Here is a 19,239-nt window from a genome sequence, read left to right as displayed (position 1 = left end):
TGTGAATTAGTGGAAGATCTAGCTAGCTTCAACATAACATTGTGAGTACTCCCATTGGTAATTAGATATAGATTAGTTACATTAACAACACCGCTTCCCAATAGCGGCTATTCGCTAAATATGTTAGAAAACACATAGAAATGTGCATCAGCCTTCAGTTTAGTTGTCTTCAACTGACGGTGAGGATAATCTATGAAGATTAATTTTTCCAACACTTAATTAATTTTGCGAATCTGCATCAAAACTAAAGCAATCATTAAGTGCTTCAATGAATTATCTCTGTTTATTGCAACAAGAACTCATATTTATTTCAAAAGAATGCCACGTTATATTTTATGAAAAGTATTCTCTCTCCGAAACTACAATATTTTCCCACATTTTGGAAGACATATGGATTTCGCGGTAAAAAAAAAAATGCAGGTTCTTTAGAGACAATACACCAATCGAGCCATTTTTGATATCTTCAAAATATCTGAAGTGTTGTTCAGAAAGGCCATGCTGCATCGACCGAAACAACCGATAATCTGAAGGAGCGGCGTCTCGTAAGAAGAAAAAAGAAGTGTGGTGTAAGATATCTCATCAAGGTACCTCTAAGCTTTCCTTCAATAATTTTGCAATATTGTCACGGAGAACAAGTCTTTTTATCATGTTTCGGGCGTGTTTCTTTGAATGCTTAATTGAAACTGGGTAATTGTGTTCGGTAGCGTTCAGCATTAACTGTTTTATAAGATTGTAGAAGCTCATAATAGACTACACCAACTTGATCTCGTGAAATTCACAGTATGGCCTCCTTTCTATGTTGTAGCGTTGATAATTAGCCGGAATTGTCTGCGCTTTGGATTGTGGTAGCATATTCACTTTTCATCGCTACTCATCATTCGATGCAAAAACGACTTCCATTTTTGTCTTTGAAGGAGCAATAATCAAATGGTGTAAACGTTTAACAAACATCTTTTCTATCAATTCATGTGGTATCCAATTTTTTTTAAATTTCTGGATCATTCCATTGTTTTTGAACATTTGCTAACAGTTTATGCATTGACATTTCGTGCTTAAGACAATTCTTTATGCGCCTGACATGAATCTTCTTCCAGATATGTTTTTAATTCTCTATCTTCAAATTTTTTAGTGGTCCAAGACAATCTTTGTAACTTAGGTAAAAATCGCTGTCTTAGAATTGTTTAAGTCAATCTTTCCAAGTAGTGTCAGATAGACCATGGTCTTCATACGTCTTTACTAGCAAACAATGACTTTCGGCAGTATATTTCTTGATACGAATGCAGGAAAGTACGATCCTCTGCAAATGCTTTTCTTTCTGTACAAAATTTTATATTTTTAAACAATAATTATGTTATTCATAATAAATAAATAATTATGTTCTTTTCACTTCAATCTGAAGTCATACATTGATTATTTAAAGCCTATTGATAGTACCTACTATATACGTCTAGTGTCACTTTAAGTTACGTTGAAATAGCACAACTACTGACCTATATTACTCAACAGCAAGAATTAATTCGAGCTAATACAATACAAGAATAAAAGGATTTAGCTGTCAGTAGTATAGGCGGACAAGCTAAAAGAAATTTCTCTCCTAAATTTCCTATAACTAGTATTCATCTGTAAGGATCATCAAAGAACAAACTATTCTGCGGTATAAAATAATAGCAAGAAAAGTACACAGTAAATGAAGAACACTTAAATAATGGAAGGTATATTTTGGAAAAGGATAACACAAGAATAGGAAAAACGTATACTCTGGCATTTCCACATTCAGGGAGCGCTCATTTTCGTTCCCTGTCCTCATCCTCAAACTACATTGGTAGTACAAAACTTAGAAAATAAACTCGAGTAGTGATTCGAGTTTCGATTTTCATAAGAAAGTGTCCTTCAAGATAGGAATTTCTTTTCTTTCTTTTTTCTTTTCTTTCCTTTTTCTTTTTTTAAGTACGTGAATGGACCCTTATCCTGAATTGATTAATGAGTTAATATGTCACTCGTTTCCAAAGTGTCAAAAACATACTTCTCTTACCTGTAGGCAATTTCTCGTAATAATAAAATACTGGATGAAGGAAATTAGATCTGTGGGCCTCAAGAGGGTCGCCAGTCGCTCGATCAGTTCGAAAAGTATCCTTTCCCGGTCCTGAGAAATCCGGTCCATATTCTAGGAGAACAACAAGAACAGGTCCTGCCTGATGACCTGTGAGTTCAGTTAGCCTCGCCAAAAGTGAAACTGGTACTTCAGGTATAAGATCAAACACTGTCATGTTTCTGTTAAAGAAATAAACACACATATATATTGATATGATCTACAGTCAAACATATTGCAATAGTCATTGGCAGAATATTCATAAAACATAAAATGCTCATGTAACTTGCAGTGAATAATGTTTAAAATATCAATTCAGTTGTAGAATCTCTGAAGCACAATTATAAAGATAATAAGAATGTATGCTTAGTATCAATGACTACCGTTTGTTTTTTAGTTTTAGCGTGGGTTAAACAGATAATTTCGAATTAATAGTTTAGTAAAAATTTGTAGCTTTTTATTTATCTTTAATTACTAATAAAATAGATTACTAGCAAGAATCTCCTATAAACTACAAGTCTTTCTACATCTTGCACTTTAAACTAATTGTAACTTTGATGTATCATTTATCTTTACTGCCTAATAAGATAAGGTACTCATAAGAATCTCGCATAAGCTAGCGAGTCTTTCAACCTCTTACTTAAATTAACTTTATCGTTAATAATATATCATTTGTCTTCCGAATAAGATACGTCAGCGACCAGAATATCTTATAAGTTGCCATACGTTTTTATATGTTACATGGATATCACATAAAAGTATCTAATTGAAATATCACATTGGAAACAAGAGAATCTACATTCCTTTGGAAGTTAATTTTTAAATAAATATGTTTCATACAGAAATATAATCCTGTACTCTCTTTCTAAATATTCATATTTATCTCTCAGGTCTTCAAATCTAAGTTATATCCAGAACGTGTGAGCACATGTGGTCGTCGTAGAACAGCGCATAAACACCAAACGAGCTCGAACAATGACCATTGCCGAAGTACACCATGCTCACATAGATATTCAGAATCTGTACGATTGAGGACTTTCTCAAAAGGCTGCCGCTTGGATAGTTGCACGTGCTTTCTTAACTTTTACTGTACGTTTTAACACTTTGTTCGAGATATTCTACAGATACCATATTGGAACAATCATCTTCTTGTGTACAAAATTTGGACCAGATTCGTGAATTCCTGCTGGATGCATTTTCATCATCATATTGCAGCGTATTCACACTGCATACTAAGATTGGTACTAAAGTTTTACCAATATTATTGTATCAAATTTAATAAATAATGTGAGTTATTATATGTCCTTAACTACTTTTATGTTTATATTACAGGAAGTACATTGAATTGTTACGAATAATAGTTGATCCTCTCAGGTTCATTGTAGAGAGATACTATTATGTACAAAATGAGTAAAATATTCAAAAATTATCTTTCGTACAATCATGTGAGACGTTCAAGATCAGATAGAAATCTGTAGATTTTACGAGAACCATTCATATAGCTACAGAATATAACACTTACATAAAACTGAAAATGTATAAACTTAATGTCCACGTTTTACTTACATTTTAGCAGACATTTACGCACGCTGTAAGCTAGAAAAATTTGATACAATAGATTGTACTATAGGTTATTTAGTTTCTCCTATGTTTACATTAACTTTATCGGATATATTGTTTTATACCTCGCGTACTATGTTACACTGATAAAATTTCAGAAAGCTGATAAAGATTTGAATGTATGTTACCAATTGAAGTAATGGTTGCAATCGATAATTAATAATAAAGATTATTATTAATAATCCAAATAATGATAATTAATTATTACTAATTAATAATTGCCGAGACGAGTACAGAAACATCACTGTCACAATATAATGCTAGAGAAATAAATGTAATTATATTCAGTGTTGATACCTTTATTTGGAAGTATTCATAAAAAAAAATGAATTACATGCCTATGAGGAGTCTTTAATAATAGTAATGTGAAAATTAGTTTTGATTCGTAGAGTGACTGTTATATATTTGGACATAGAAGAAACGCAAATGTAACAGTCACGCTTGGCAAATCTACACGTGACAAATTTAATGTTTAGATTCATTCTAACGTCTAATTCAAATTTTTCTCCCTCTACTTCCAAGATATCTTGAAGTAAAAGCAAATACTTCATTATTTTCGAAGTTCTTAATATTTGCTTTGGCAGAATAGGCTTACTTGTGAAATGTAATGATATCTCCAAGAAGTCCAAACATCTGATAAGGGCCAGCTGCTTCGTTTATTCTCTTCACTACAACATTTAGTATATCTGTCACGTGATGACGGGAAGATGGCCAACGAATACCATGATATTTATACTCCAGAATGCGGTGCAAAGCACGAACTGAAATAAATATAAAAAGTTAGTCACATTATTTGAATAATTATAATTTTAGTTTCGAACATTATTTGTAACAGTACCAAGTGTTTACTAAGTTCCAATACCACGTTAAAATATAATGAATATTAGTAATATACTAAGCAGCAAAGTAAAGAAAATGTGCCCAATGTGCCCATCAACTTTCGTGAAAACAGTAGCTTTAAAGCTCCATCATTTGGTGTCACTATTATCGGCTATTGGTTGAACTAAATTTAGCGTTCCGTTCAACATCGAAACTATATGAAACCTGAACCTACAGCTTAACGTAGGACCCGAACTACATTATCTTCGACGGGGGATAAACCCAAATCTCCCAATCCGAAGACGCGTATTGTAGGCATACTGTCACCAGAACTCTGTGGTGCATACCCAGTAATGTGAGACATACTCAGTCCCTTTCACACTTCATTGCACTTATGAGATTTCTGCATTTGATGCAATGGAGATCCGCTGGTTCATGTCCGATGTAGTTGATGAAAATTAAGATCATGTAGAGTGTGTTTTCTGATTAGGAAGACGTAATACATGCTTTTCCAGGCTAAATAATTACTGATAAGTGCTACATCCATGTTCTTCGCCGGTTTTGAGATACAATACGACGAAAATAATCACAGTTCTATGAACTGATGATTGGCAGCTTCTCCTCGACAACACGTCCCTTCATTCATCACATCATTTGAAGAGGATTTTGGTCAAACAGGAAATTGTGACTCAGGCAGCCTATAGCTAAAATTTATAGCCGTGATAATTATATCTCTCCCTGAAACTAAAAACATCTCTGAAATGGAAAAGATTCGATACCATGATGAGATTCAGGTCAATGTAAAAATAGAAGGAGACAGTTATTCGCTAAACAGTTGCAACACAGGACTTTGTTAAAAGTATTGAAAAGTTGAAGTATTGTGCGAGAAGTATTGTAAGAGCCCAGGTGGTTACTTAGAAGGGAACTATGGTGTCTTTGTCATAGTCTAATATTTGCACTACCTTGTACTTTTTCTATTGATTACCTATGTACATGGATTTTGTGTATTATATTACTCTATAGTTCCGGGACAAAATTTGTACTAGCACAAAAACTGGCATATTTTGCCTGAAATTACGATGAAGAAATAATTATGTTTCAAATGTTAAAAATGAAAGAAACAACGAAAATTAACTCTAAGAACATATAAAAGAAAGTTAATATTTAACTTATTAACCATCTTGTATCTTTACACTTAAAACTGTACATATTCTAAAAATTCTTATGCGGCTTATTGTAACTTATTTTCATCTTATGAGTGAAAATAGAATTACCATATATTACCTGTGTATCTAAATCCATGGATAAATCCACCAGCAGATCTTCTGAAGTCTAAAGAGTGGGTAATTGTACCAATAAAGTACAGTCCAGGAATATTGATAGATTCGTAAGTCTGTTTTATTCCAGGATACTTTAGCACCTTCACAGAACGAGCAGGCTTCGTATTACTGCAAACCAAAAATAATTATTATATCGATACTATCGACTATGAGAAATATTTCGATAATAAATATTTTTGATGTTGGATTCTCAATATTGATATTTTAGTGTGATATTTTAGCATTCAGAACCTATCCAGGATTAACTTGTGTTAGCACGCCTTCACCAGTAGTAAATTCCCTAGGCTAGTCCGTGCTAATTCAAGCTAACACTTACCTGAGTGGTCCAGTTACAATAAATGTCAAATAGTTACAATTAAATGACTCGGCCAAACCATTGCTAATATTGCTTTTGAAACTGCCATGATTACTTATAATGAACATTAACTATGAGACGATGTAAGTAGTTTACTGTTAGCAGTATGTATGACATTATTTATAAAATCACTATTAACTAAAATTTGAAAATTTCACACAAATATTAAATACAGGTAATTGCAGTAACTAAAAATGTAAAACATATTTTGAAGGAAAGAACAGTCAGGTATGTTCTGATCGAACCTATTAAAAATACACATGTCTCTCTCGCCATCGATAGCTCTTCTCTCTCTCTCTCTCTCTCTCTCTCTCTCTCTCTCTCTCTCTTTCCCTCATTCTTTCTTTATTTTATCGTCTGTTCTTAGCCTTTTACCAAAAATAGAACGTTCAATGCACCAAAGTCTTATTTTTGACATTTTGGACATTTCATATTAAAAATTTATCTTTGAAGCTCCTTGCAGTGCTGAAAAGATTCAGGGCCAGAGTAAGTAATTCTTATGATGTCTTCCCATTCTGCCTAATTCCCGTTCTGCTTAAAGGCCCTTCATCACTTTGTAGAAAATATTTTAAATGATCTTATCTTTAGGCAGAACGGAAATTCCTGTTCTGCATAATCTTTTAAGATGAGGAATTCTGTGCAGGGGGATTTTTCTAGGGAATTTTTCTTTAATAATTTTAACAGATTTCTTAAGAAGAATAACTGAAACTTCAAGTTTCACCACAAACTTTAGATGTTATTTTACTTCTTCTTCTAAAAAAATACTAGGATCGCTTCAGTTATTAGCAACGTTATTCACATCTTTACTTTAGTAAAGATAAATGTATTTTTTCTTTTAATACTTGCAGGGAAATGGAAAACTGATTGACTCAGTTGCAAGAAAGCTATTTGACACTGTAACTGGAACAAACATAAAATAAACTTACTTCGGTCTAATATCACGTCATTTCACAACAAAACTTTATTCAGTTTTCCAGTAGTTCATCTCTAACATTCTAAGGCTCGCAATACGTAAAAGGTGCCACAGTTTACATCTATAAGACATCTTTGACTATATATAAAACAAACAATGCGAGAGGATGTATAAGATGGCCTTAAGAGAGAGCGTTTGTCTTCTACGTCACATCTCCTTTCTCGAATTGACTGACTCGGTTGCAAGAAAGGCGTTTGACATTGCAATTGAAACGAGGACGAAACAATCTTACTTCGGTCCGATATCAAGTCATATCACAACAAACTTTTATTCGGGTTTTCAATAGTTTATCTCCAGCAGTACTTAAAAGGAGCCGCAATACACATCCTCAAGACATGTTTGACCATATATTAAAAAAATGCAAGGAGATGTCTAAGGATGTGTATTGTGGCCTTTAAAAAAGCCTTTGTCTTCTACATCACAACTCCGTTTTCGGCATCACCTGATCAGGTGATTTGTCTTCTACACATGATTCTATACTACATGCATTATGTCATATATATTTCTATTGTCAATATAAATACTAGCAATACTAAATACTACATATCGTCAATATAGCCAATAAAATTTAAACAAGATCTCATCATCACTGTTTTAAATGTAAAGAGTATACAATCGCAAACAAACACACGTGTAAGCCAACAATTACACGTGATTCCAGCCTTCGTCTCAATGGTTTGATTTTCTGTTCAACTCGTCTACATTTAACGTCGTGGTTTGGTTCCTTCGGCTTCTTTCGTACTTCCAACATTAACATAGAAACTTCATGTTCTGAACGCTGATTGGCTACTGGTGAATCCAGTAGGCAATCATCTTCAAAAGTAGCAAACTGAAACTATAAACCACTTTCCCTTTCCGATTTCTGACATTTTGATTTGATTGAAATCCTACAAAAACATACAAGTATTTCAATATGTGATATTGATATTTTGTATTGCTGCTATTTACACAAGACAAATTAGCTAATAAAGTGATGCCGAAAAATGAGTTGTGATGTAGAAGATTACGACTATTTCTTAAGGGCTGCATTATGCACCCACTTGCATTGTTTGCTTAATATATGACCAAACATATCTTGAGGATGTCATACTTTTTAATACTGCGAACCCTAGCATGCTGGAAATAAATTACTGGAAATTCGAATGAATTTTTGTTGTGAAATGACTTGATGTTAGACCGGAGTAAGTTTTGTTTTGTGTTCTTTTCAGTTATGTCAAACGGTTTTCTTGCAACATAGTCGATCAATTTTCTATTTCCTTGTAGGTATTTATAAAAAATAACCTATTCATCTGTACTAAAGTAGATGCGAATAACACTACTGTATCCCAGTCATCTTTCCGAGAAGAACAAATGGAACAATATCTGAAATATATTATGAAACTTGAAGATATAGTTATTCTTCTTACAGAATCTGTTTGAATTCCTAACAGATTATTAGGAACGCGGGACAAAATCAAAGGAAAATTCTGACAAAGGACAAAATCATAGGCGCAGCCTAATGAAAATACGATTATTTTTTCTTCAACTGTCATGTCATCTAAAATATATTTGTAATTCTTCATTTTATTGAAATAACATTTTTTTAAATACTGAAAAGCGAATAAAACGTAAAACTCTTATAGTAAGTATACATTTTACATTTTGATCTTTTGCTTAAAAATCTTTGATTAATATTTCCGAGTTAAAATAAATAAATATTTATACAACACTAAAAAAATAACTCATAAGGATGAAAGTTTTAAAGATCAAATAACATCATAATTACTTTTCGTAATTGAAATGAATGATGTACAGTAAATATGCAGAACATATTTTAAATGTATTAAATGTATAATAAATAGGAGTACCCAGAACTTTTCATATGGGAGTGTGAAAACTAATTAAAGCCAATCTGCCATTTTATTATAACATTTTACGTTTTACTGGGTTTTCAGTATTTAAAAAAATACATTGAAAAATTACAGATAACATTATAGAAAACATGACAATTGAAGGAAAAGTAATCATATAGGGTATGCACTGGTACATCCAATATATACTCTTATGATTCTGTCCTAGGATTTTGTCTGTCTCGTCAGAATTTTCTTGGATTTTGACCGCTTGAAATTTTGTGGATTGTCCTTGTTATTACAGCCGTTACTACATGAATTCCGATCTGCATAAAATTACGCTAGATCTCAAGCATTTCGGTGCTGCATTTTCCTAAAAGGTCCCTTACCGCATAAATTCCTGTATCCAAAGATTGGGCAGAACGGGAACTCCCGTTCTGCCTAAATGTAAGATCACTGAAAATATTTTCTACAAAGTACTAGAGGCTTTAGCAGAACGGAATGAATCATTCTTATAATGTAAAAAGACAGGTGTTAAGTTTTTCGTGTATTTAAACGTTGATAACTGGACTTTTGTGCTCTGAATGTCTCATAAAACAACACTACCATGCATAAGTAACTATTTTACAGACTTTAACTCAATACATAATTACAGACTTTGAATGGGGAATTATCACATTCAATAAATTGAGAATCCCTATGGAATGAGTACAACAAAATTTCTGATTATATAACGTATAAGTATACAATGATGCATAAAATATCAATATAAATTAGTTTTGTCAACGTATTCTAGTGAAGAAACTACGTGACATGAATCGCAGCGAAATTGGTTCTCTTTCTTTTATTGATGATCAACGAGACCAAAGGATTCAGGTCAAAAAACACGACCACTGTCCTCCATCTGACCTAGTCCTTCGCGATCTCTACTTCTTCCCTAATATGAAATTCCAGTTGAAAGGCAGTGTTTTAACCCTATCGTATAGATCAAAGAGGAATTGGAGCAGTTCTTGAAAATGTTACAGCCAACAAACTTCTAATTAATACGAGTATAACATTATTTCTACTATAATTTATTTATTCATTTACACAAAATTTCTATGTTTAAAGTATTTTTATGCTTCACACTAATTATTTTTTAAAGACAGATACGATGAGTTTAAACCAAATAATTGAAAGCTACAGCAGGTACTTTTCGTGTAAGTCACATATTATATTACACCACAATAACTTATTGAAAACAGGTTCGATCTGTGAAATGATTAAGACTGGAATGATAGATAATAATAAAAATAATAAAGCAATAGAAGTACAATAACAAATACATAAACGATAAATTTAGATGAGAATAGTAATTGGCCTGACGGGATTTGAACTTTGTTTGCCACTGATAGTTTTTGCGCTACTAATATGCTACAAATTCTTCAGACAAGCTGACAAATTAAACTGCTATTTAAGGAAGCTATAGATTTGCGCTTTATACTTGATACAACTCAAGCAATTTTACAAATATCATCTGTAATCTTTATTCCCTCTGAAATAGAAGTTAGGACGCGGTACGAAAGCCTCAACTTTGACGAACCATTTTAGATATTTCCTCATTAAGGAAGGTATATGTAACTTGTAGAGCTGAAAAAGGAATACTAAATAACTCAACTAACAGTAAGGAACCTGTCTTCATACGGGTCTTATTATCTCGTCTAGTTTTACATGTAAGTTCTTTTACTAGGTAACAGATACTGATCTGCGTAGGTAAGGTGATTTTCTCATTAAACTTCGGCCGACGGGGCTCAGGTTCGAATCCAAATAATACTTGGTTTAATGCTTCAATTTTAATTTCAATCCATACTCAGTGTGATAAACAAGATCTTCTCCACAGGAGAAGGAATGGATATGAAATGGCATAGGATGATTGGAGACAACCATTTCCAAACTCATTTCCTCAGATTGTTCTAAATTTGGTATTTTCAATTACAGTCTATTTCAACCATTTTGTAACTGATGGATGATCAGTGTTTTTTCTCTTTTTTGTCTCATGCAGTACGTAATGAAGATAATGTATTATATACACACAACGAATTATAATATAATTGATATATAGTATTCATTGGACAATCGAGATTTATCTTACAATGGAGAAACCGTTCATGCATGAAAACAGCAAAATTCAATTTTGGTCGTATCAACATTAGAACTGTTTGGTGTGTGTTAGGTTGGATATCTGTTCAGGCCAGTGGCGTATTTACGATTTTGTTTCGGGAGGGCTTCGCTAACTTTCGGAGGGGCTTTGCCTGAAAATGTGAAAATTCTGCAAGATATTTTATATACTTCACTATAGTAAGTAAGATTTCGGGGGGGCTTAAGCCCGGAAGCCCCCCTAAATAGCCCACTGGTTCAGGCGTTAGAAAGCCAAGCAAAAAGAGATAACTTCATTTAATGGAATTATATAGGTCAGGGTCCTGATACTAATGTTGGTAACTTTAAATACTCTGATTGCATGCAGCATATAGTACATGGTTAAAACTTGTACGGTTTCTAAGAAATACAGTGTAACAAAAATTAGATGTCTGTAGTAGATTCTTTTATTCTATTAGTTACTTATAACTTTGGTTTGGGGTTTAAAATTCTCTTTAGCATTGAGGCTTTATGATACCTACACATTAACATGGAATGCAATCTACTTGAAATTTTACCGGGAATAGAAATTGATGCTCTTACTCTGAAATCGAGTATGCTGACGACATAAGCACGAAGTTGTGACTTGCAAAGCTACAAACGAAAGAAACAAATGTAATACCAGTACTTGAAATATTTCTTTCGTTAATTTTTTTCTTTTATTTCATGTGATTATTTTGTTTTCAGTAATTTCAAAAGTTATAGACCTTATAAACAAACAATTTGTACTTCAAATGGTCTTCACTTGTACTGCACAGGCCTTAGGCATCTTTTATATGTATACCTTTTCTGAATATTCAACGTTAATATGCATATATGCATGAATATGTGTTTGTAATTTCTTTTATATGGCTGTAAAAAGTAACGAACAATTTAAATATATGATTGGGGACTGACTAGGAAAGTTTTAAAGTAGTGCCTAGGGCTAACTCATACTTTTGTTTTTCTTATTAGGTTTTCGTATTAACTATGCCTAATTCCAAGATCGTTAAGCTAAAAAATTCTTACGTAAGAAGTTCTTTACTGCAAAAGATAAGGTGCGGAGAGTGTATCTTGTAACACCTATTGTATATACACTGCATAAAATCGAGTACCGGCCACTAGCAAAGCCTTTGAAAACCACCGTCCGACCTAGAGGACACCAACAATAAAGCAGAGCAATCTCTCTAATCTAATTCTAAGCACGGATAATTGAGTTAGAGTTAGCCAACGAAGCGCAGGACCACTTTGACAACTCCACAGAAACACCCCACAAAGTAAAAGGACACAAGAGATATATATGCGTGGGAGGTGAGGAAATAAGTAGATGTTCCTGTGAAAGGAGAAAAACTGAAGAAAGAAAAAGATATATACTTATTAGTATGGCTTGCATTTTTGGTGCCCTACCAAATAATAGAATTTTGTAGGAATTGCAGAAACAATTATTTTAAGTCAACACATAAAAGCCCAAAAGAATTTTCTTCACCCAATCAAGAAATTCTCACCAAATCTTAAGTTTTCATTCGTTCTGTACATATTATGTCTATATACGTCTCACCTCTTTCTCGTTCCCCGCCAGTATTAACGTTAATTTATTGCCTTCTTATATTATCTACAACAATGCACGTAATTTTGTTTAAAATATATTACAACATAGTAAAAGATATATCGAAACATAAGTTCAGGAAGGCATGAGGTAGGGAAATGTAAAATTTCTCCGGTCTCTCTTACATTGCTAAGAAAGTAAATACTAACGTGACAGTATATAAACTTGTTGAAACTATGAAATTTTGCTATTCCCGGTCCCAACTAAAGGGAGTAAAATTACTTATCTTTGCTAAAATAAAGGAGTTTGAGCCAATGTTAGAAAAAATCTCATCCGTAGGAAATGTGGCGACGGGAAGCAGAGAAAAACTAGTGGAAACTATCAACTCTAATCTTATCTTGTATTTTTTTTTATTACATATCAGTTATGCACACACACACACTCTTTAATATCCTTAATTCTCCATTTACAGTTCTAGATTCAACATAATAAAATGTATTCACATAAAAGCTATATGAAAGATTCGGAGACCGTAGAACCACAATGTTTCATTTTATCGTCCCTTCAAATTGTTGTTTGAAGCTTATTTATCCCCTCTATCACACGGTCCTACTAACATACACATATAAAGCTATTCGTGCACTTCCTACACAAGTTGTATGACAAACTGTGGTTAGTTCTAACCGACTAAGCAGCACATGTGTTGTCTGTATTCAGATTGTGGAAATGTGTGTACAGCAAAATCGCATCATGTTAGATGTACCACATGCATTTCACCATGTATGTGAGTTCGTACGACCGAAATATTGTAAAGCTAATCGTTTCGTTGCTGAAATAAAGAAAAAAAAGTTCTACTTAAGTGCCCATATCGTATTCAAGTGAATAACGAGACAATGGGATTACCGCTTCCACCAGAACCAGTTATCACAAGGCAGTTAGATACATGACATAGTATTTTATTGCGAAAAAAATGACAAATAAGGGAATTCCATGGAAAACTACATTCATCATCAGAATCAATCAACAATGCTTAGAAACTTATTGCTGAAGAAAATGCTATTAAGGAACTGCATGAAGTTCATAATTAAAAACTATTTGCTGACTACGTAGTAAAGTAGGAGTACACAGTACATTTCTAAGTAGGGGCAATGAAACGTACTTCAAACTGCAAAAGACAGTCTGCAGGGACTAGCAAAGCTTACACGTAATAGTAGTTTGGCGAAAAAACCCAAGCTCTTAGAAACTGGAAATCCATTAGTGTGAAGAACCTGGAGTTTACCGTGAAAATAAAGTACGAGCGTATGCTTCATTGGTATCTAGACATTGAACATTCTTCCTCGCAGTATAAAACACTGTTGACAAATCGGAAAACTGATATTTTTCACCATTGACATGACGAATGTTGTTAAATTCAATTCATTTCTATTTTACATTTTTACGCCTTGAATTGTTAACAAATCAAAGATCAAATTGTGATATTATGATTTTTGTGTTCAATCAACGACATTTTTTTCAAGTGACCAATTATCTAGCCCTATAGGCTTTTGTACTTGTTTACGACGTACTGTAATTATTACTTAACCCTTTGGGGATCCTGGCTTTTTGGCCTATTTTTTAGACTTTCATTCAAGCAGCTACTGTTTCGTCACTATTTATCCTAGGATCATGGTTCATACCTCGTTCTCTTCAGAATAGAGCTGGCTTTCAAATGGTACCACTTACATGCTCATACCATATACCAGAAGCGGGGAAAAAATGTCAAAGTGAAAATTTCGGAGGGAAAAATTTTTTTCTCGAACTTTGGCCCCCCCTGGACCCACCCTGTGTGATCGTAGCCATCTAAAAAAAATCTGATAAATAGTACTTGGTGTACTGAATGTGTGTGCCAAATTTCAAGTTTCTATCTTGAATAGTAAGGGAGGGAGAATTTTTATCAAAAATTCCCACAGTGCCCCAACGTACCATAAAACACTATGATCTGAGGGAAAAAAATTCCTGAGACATCCATAATTACCCTAGGACTATAATCCACCAATCATTCTCTTCAGAATAGAACTGTCTTTCAGGCGGTACCATTCACATGTCTCCATCATGTATCTAAGGTGGGAAATTCCTCAAAAAAGGGATTTTTTGGGACAAAATTTCCAGTTTTTCAAACTTTGCCCCTCTGGACCCCCCCTGTTTTTACGCAGAAATCGGAAAAAAATTCTGGTAAATACTACTCGGTGCACTGAATGTTTGTGCAAAATTTCAATCTTCTACGTTCAAAAATAGGCCCGCCAGAAAAAATTCCCCTACTTTGCCCCACTTTTACCCTATACAGAAGTATATTTGGATAAAAATTCACTGAGACGGCCCTAATTACCCTAGAATAATAATTCGACCGTCGTTCTCTTCAGAATGGAACTGCCTTTCAGACGGTATGACTCACGTGGTCCTATCATGTATGTGTGGCGGGAAAATGACAAAAAACGGGATTTTTTGCGGCAAAATGTCCCTTTTTTCAACTTTTGCCCCTCTGGTTCCGCCCCTGTTTTAACACTGACATCGGAACAAAAAATCTGGTAAATACTACTCGGTGGACTGAATGTTTGTGCAAAATTTCAATCTTCTACGTTCAAAAATAAGCCCGCCAAAAATATATATATACCGACAATGCCCCATGTTTCCCTATATAAAAGTATATTTTTCAAAAAATCCCTGAGACGTCCCTAATTACCCTAGAATAATAATTCGACCGTCATTCTCTTCAGAATGGAACTGCCTTTCAGATGGTATGACTCACGTGGTCCTATCATGTATGTAAGGCGGGAGAATGACCAAAAACGGGATTTTGGGGGTAAAGAAATCCCTGTTTTTACCCCTTCGCCCCTCTGGTTCCCCCCTGTTTTAGCACTGACATCGGAACAAAAAATCTGGTAAATACTACTCGGTGGACTGAATGTTTGTGCAAAATTTCAATCTTCTACGTAGAAAAATAAGCCCGCCAAAAAATATTGAACATAGGCTTAGAAAATGAGAAGAGCAATTTTTGACTTATGACGTCATCACCTCCTGTGTCTGGACGCAGGACGGTCTGAAACCATACGTAATGTCTTCTACAAGGCCTCTGGACTTGGAAAACAAAAAAAACCCGGACGAAAAAGCTCAAATAGAAGAGAAATAACGCAATGTACCATGAAAAGTGCATATGGTACAAATTGTACCATAGGATCCCCAAAGGGATAAGGTAGTTATCATTGGAGTAAATTTCCACCAAGAGTGTTATTATTTATTTTTACCTTTCCACCGATCAATTTGAGTATTTTTTTTTTTACCAAAAATCCTAGTTCTACTTATTAGCAGTGTTGGGCAAATTTCAATTGAATTAACAATTAACAATTAATCTGTAAATTTAATTGTTAATTGCAATTGACAATTGAAGTAAGTAATGGTTAATTGTTAATTGCAGTTGGCCATTAATAATGGAGAATCAATTGCAATTAATCAATTGATTGAAAGTAATTGCAGTGGAAAGTAATTGCAATTGAATTCAGTCATTCAATTGCAATTGAAATCAATTGGCAATTAATTCAATTGCAATTGATTCCACAGCAATTACTTTCAATTGATTGATCAATTGCAATTGATTTTCACTGATTAATTTTCAACACTGTAGTTCAGAGAGGGCGTGGGACAATGAAAACTTTAGTCACGACCAATTGGCTCACCACCCATCGTGACCCATGACCCACCGTGACCCACTCTGACCCACTACCCACCATGAACCACTCTCACCCACTGTGACCCACAGACCCAGCAAAACCTACTGTCATCAACTCTGACCCATGATTCAAGCCCTCTTCTCTACTGACTAAAGAGTTTAAACTTGTAATAAAACAAGCCTATGAAATTATCACTCATCAGAGTTTGAATTTCTACGATCAATCGCTCAAGCACCGCTCTATTACAATAACGGCGGGTCTGACCTTTCTAATATAAATAAAATAAAGAGTTTGTTTGCGTCTGTCTGTCTATCTTTGTGCGGCCTGTGGACCAGATGAGTGGACCGAATCTTTTCAAAATTTGGTCACGGGTAGCTTGGTCTAGGCCCCAGATCAAGACGGAGAGCTTTTTTTTTTTAATTTCGAACTAAGGAGGTCTCAGGGGGACGTTTTCCGGGAACGGCCTAGGGACCAGACAAGTTGACCAAGAGTAACCAAATTTTGGTCATGGGTATCTTGGTCCAGGTCCCACACCAAGGAAAAGCGTTTTTGACAAAATTCGAACCAGGGGGTATAAGGGGGGTGTTTACCGAGACATGTAAAAGTAGTAGAAAATGACCGATATTAGTGTCGATTTCATTGTTTTCGCGTTCGCTGAGATCAATGGTGAAACTCCGATCGCATCAACTTCCAAATTCACCCTATTCAGCTGCGGGCCGGGGGTCAACTGGGAAGGGGGAGGGATACCGAAACGTAAAAGTAATCCAAAATGACCGATATTAGTGTCAAATCCATAGTTTTCACGGTCGCTGAGATCAATGGTGACACTACCATTAGCGATGACTTTCAAATTCTTCCACCCTTGTATGCGGGCCTTAGGTCACCAGAAAGGGGAATTCCGAGACATGTAAAAATAATCGAAAATGACCGATATTAATGTCAAATTTATAGTTTTCGGGGTCTCTGAGCTCAATGTTGAAACTCAAGACCGCGTTTACTTTCACATTTAGCTCCCATTAGCTAAGGAACAGAGGCATTATAAAGGGGATCAAGAGACATGTAAAAATAATCCTTAATGACTGATATTAGTGTCAAATCCGTAGTTTTCGCGGTCGCTGAGATCAATAGTGATACTTTCATTAGCGATGATTTTCAAATTTAGCCACCATTGTATGCTGGCCGGGAGTCACCGGGGGTGGAGAATTGCGAGACATGTAAAAATAATGGAAAATGACCGATATTAGTGTCCAATCCATAGTTTTCGCTGTCGCTGAGATGAATGGTGATACTTCCACAGTCGTTGACTTCTAAATGCAGCTCCCATCGGCTGCGGGCTAAAGGCGTTGTTTTTTGAAAATTGGAACCAGAGGATCATAGGGGCTTTTACCGGGATATGTAAAAAGTAGTAGAAAATGGCAGATGTTAGTGTCACATTCAGAGTTTTCGCGGTATCGGCTGGGGGCCAGAGGAGATTTTTTTTTTTTTTTTTTACAATTTGAACCAAGGGGGTCCGAGGGGGCGCTCACCGGGACATGTAAAAGTAGTAGAAAATGACCAATATTTGTGTCGAATACATATTTATCGGGGTTGCTCAGATGTATAGTGACCCCCCCGATAGTGTTTACGTTCAAATTCAGCCCCCATTGGCCTTCCCAATGAAAACACATGTACGTTGTTGGATATATATTCACACAAAATATATCCAATTTTAGAAATGTTTCTTAATTGTTCTCCCGTTGTTCAGTTTGTGTACATTGATATTTTATCTGATCCGTGCGAAGAACGGGCATAACAGCTAGTGCGAAATGGTAAAGTGTTTGTCATGGATCAAATTACAATGAATTCAATTATATAGGTAATTATTATAATTATCATTGATAATTATTTCCTTGCTACCGTTTTCTAAGCCTATTTCCACGTTTTGTGAATCAATGGTAGTGGGTCAAAATGGGCATTCAATGTGGGAAGAAAAATGACCCACTATCCCACCAGTATCCCACAGTCGCTTTTTCCGCATTGTTTAGTGCATGTTTTGTACCGTTTCTGCGCATATTTTCACGTTTCGTACGCCACCGAAAGTGGGTCAAAGAGGACCTACAAATATGGCAGAAAAAGACATATTCATCCCACATTCAAGGACCATTTTGACCCAGTTCCACTGATGTACAAAGCAACACAAATCATGCATAAAAAATGTGAAGGAAACGACCTCAACATTCGATGGTGACGGAACAGCATTAAGTTATTCCGCTATACTTGTAGGCCATTTTGACCCATTTTTCTACTCGCACTAAAGGGGAAATAGGAGCACAAAACGGTACAAAACAGGCACTGTAAGATGCGAAAGAAACGACCTCCAAATTCGATAGTGACGGAACAATGGCTCTTTTTCCTCACACCTTGAAGAACCATTTTGACGCATTTCTGGCGATGCTCAAAACGTGGAAGTAAGCGAACAGAACGGTACAAAATACACACTAAACGATGTAAAGGAATCGTCCTCCAAATTCGTTGGTGGCGGAACAGCATTCACTTGTTTCGTTATATTCATAGGTTCATTTTGACCCACTTCCGGTGACGCACAAAACGTACAAAACAGGCACTAAACGATACGAAAGAAACGACCCCGAAATTCGATAGTGGCGGAACAGTGAGCCATTTAACTCCCACTTTAAAGGCCCGTTTAACTCACCTCGGGTGATGCAGAAGACGAGCAATAGATGCAGATTTTTTTTTTTTTTTTTTTTAAAAAAAAAGGTACTAAGCGATGCGAAAGAAACGATCTAGAACTTCGATAGTGTCGGAACAGT

General features: G+C 34.9%; 1 protein-coding gene across 1 annotated transcript in view; it reads right to left on the bottom strand.

The window, feature by feature from the left end:
- Window positions 1–19,239, bottom strand: part of LOC145680556 (FAD-dependent oxidoreductase domain-containing protein 2-like) — a 605,718-nt gene that overhangs the window by 58,357 nt on the left and 528,122 nt on the right. Inside the window, exons 8-10 of the mRNA XM_081751188.1 lie at window positions 5,813–5,976; window positions 4,305–4,470; window positions 2,033–2,271 (exon numbers count right to left, since the gene is read on the bottom strand). Of these exons, the coding sequence (XP_081607314.1) occupies window positions 2,033–2,271; window positions 4,305–4,470; window positions 5,813–5,976 (569 nt within the window). The remainder of the gene's footprint in view (window positions 1–2,032; window positions 2,272–4,304; window positions 4,471–5,812; window positions 5,977–19,239) is intronic.

Source organism: Thermobia domestica, chromosome 3, assembly GCF_964235325.1.
Source record: "Thermobia domestica chromosome 3, izTheDome1.hap1.1, whole genome shotgun sequence".
NCBI classification, from domain to species: Eukaryota; Metazoa; Arthropoda; class Insecta; order Zygentoma; family Lepismatidae; genus Thermobia; species Thermobia domestica.
The sequence above is the reverse complement of the archived record's forward strand: the minus strand, read 5'-3'. Positions and strand labels throughout refer to the sequence as shown.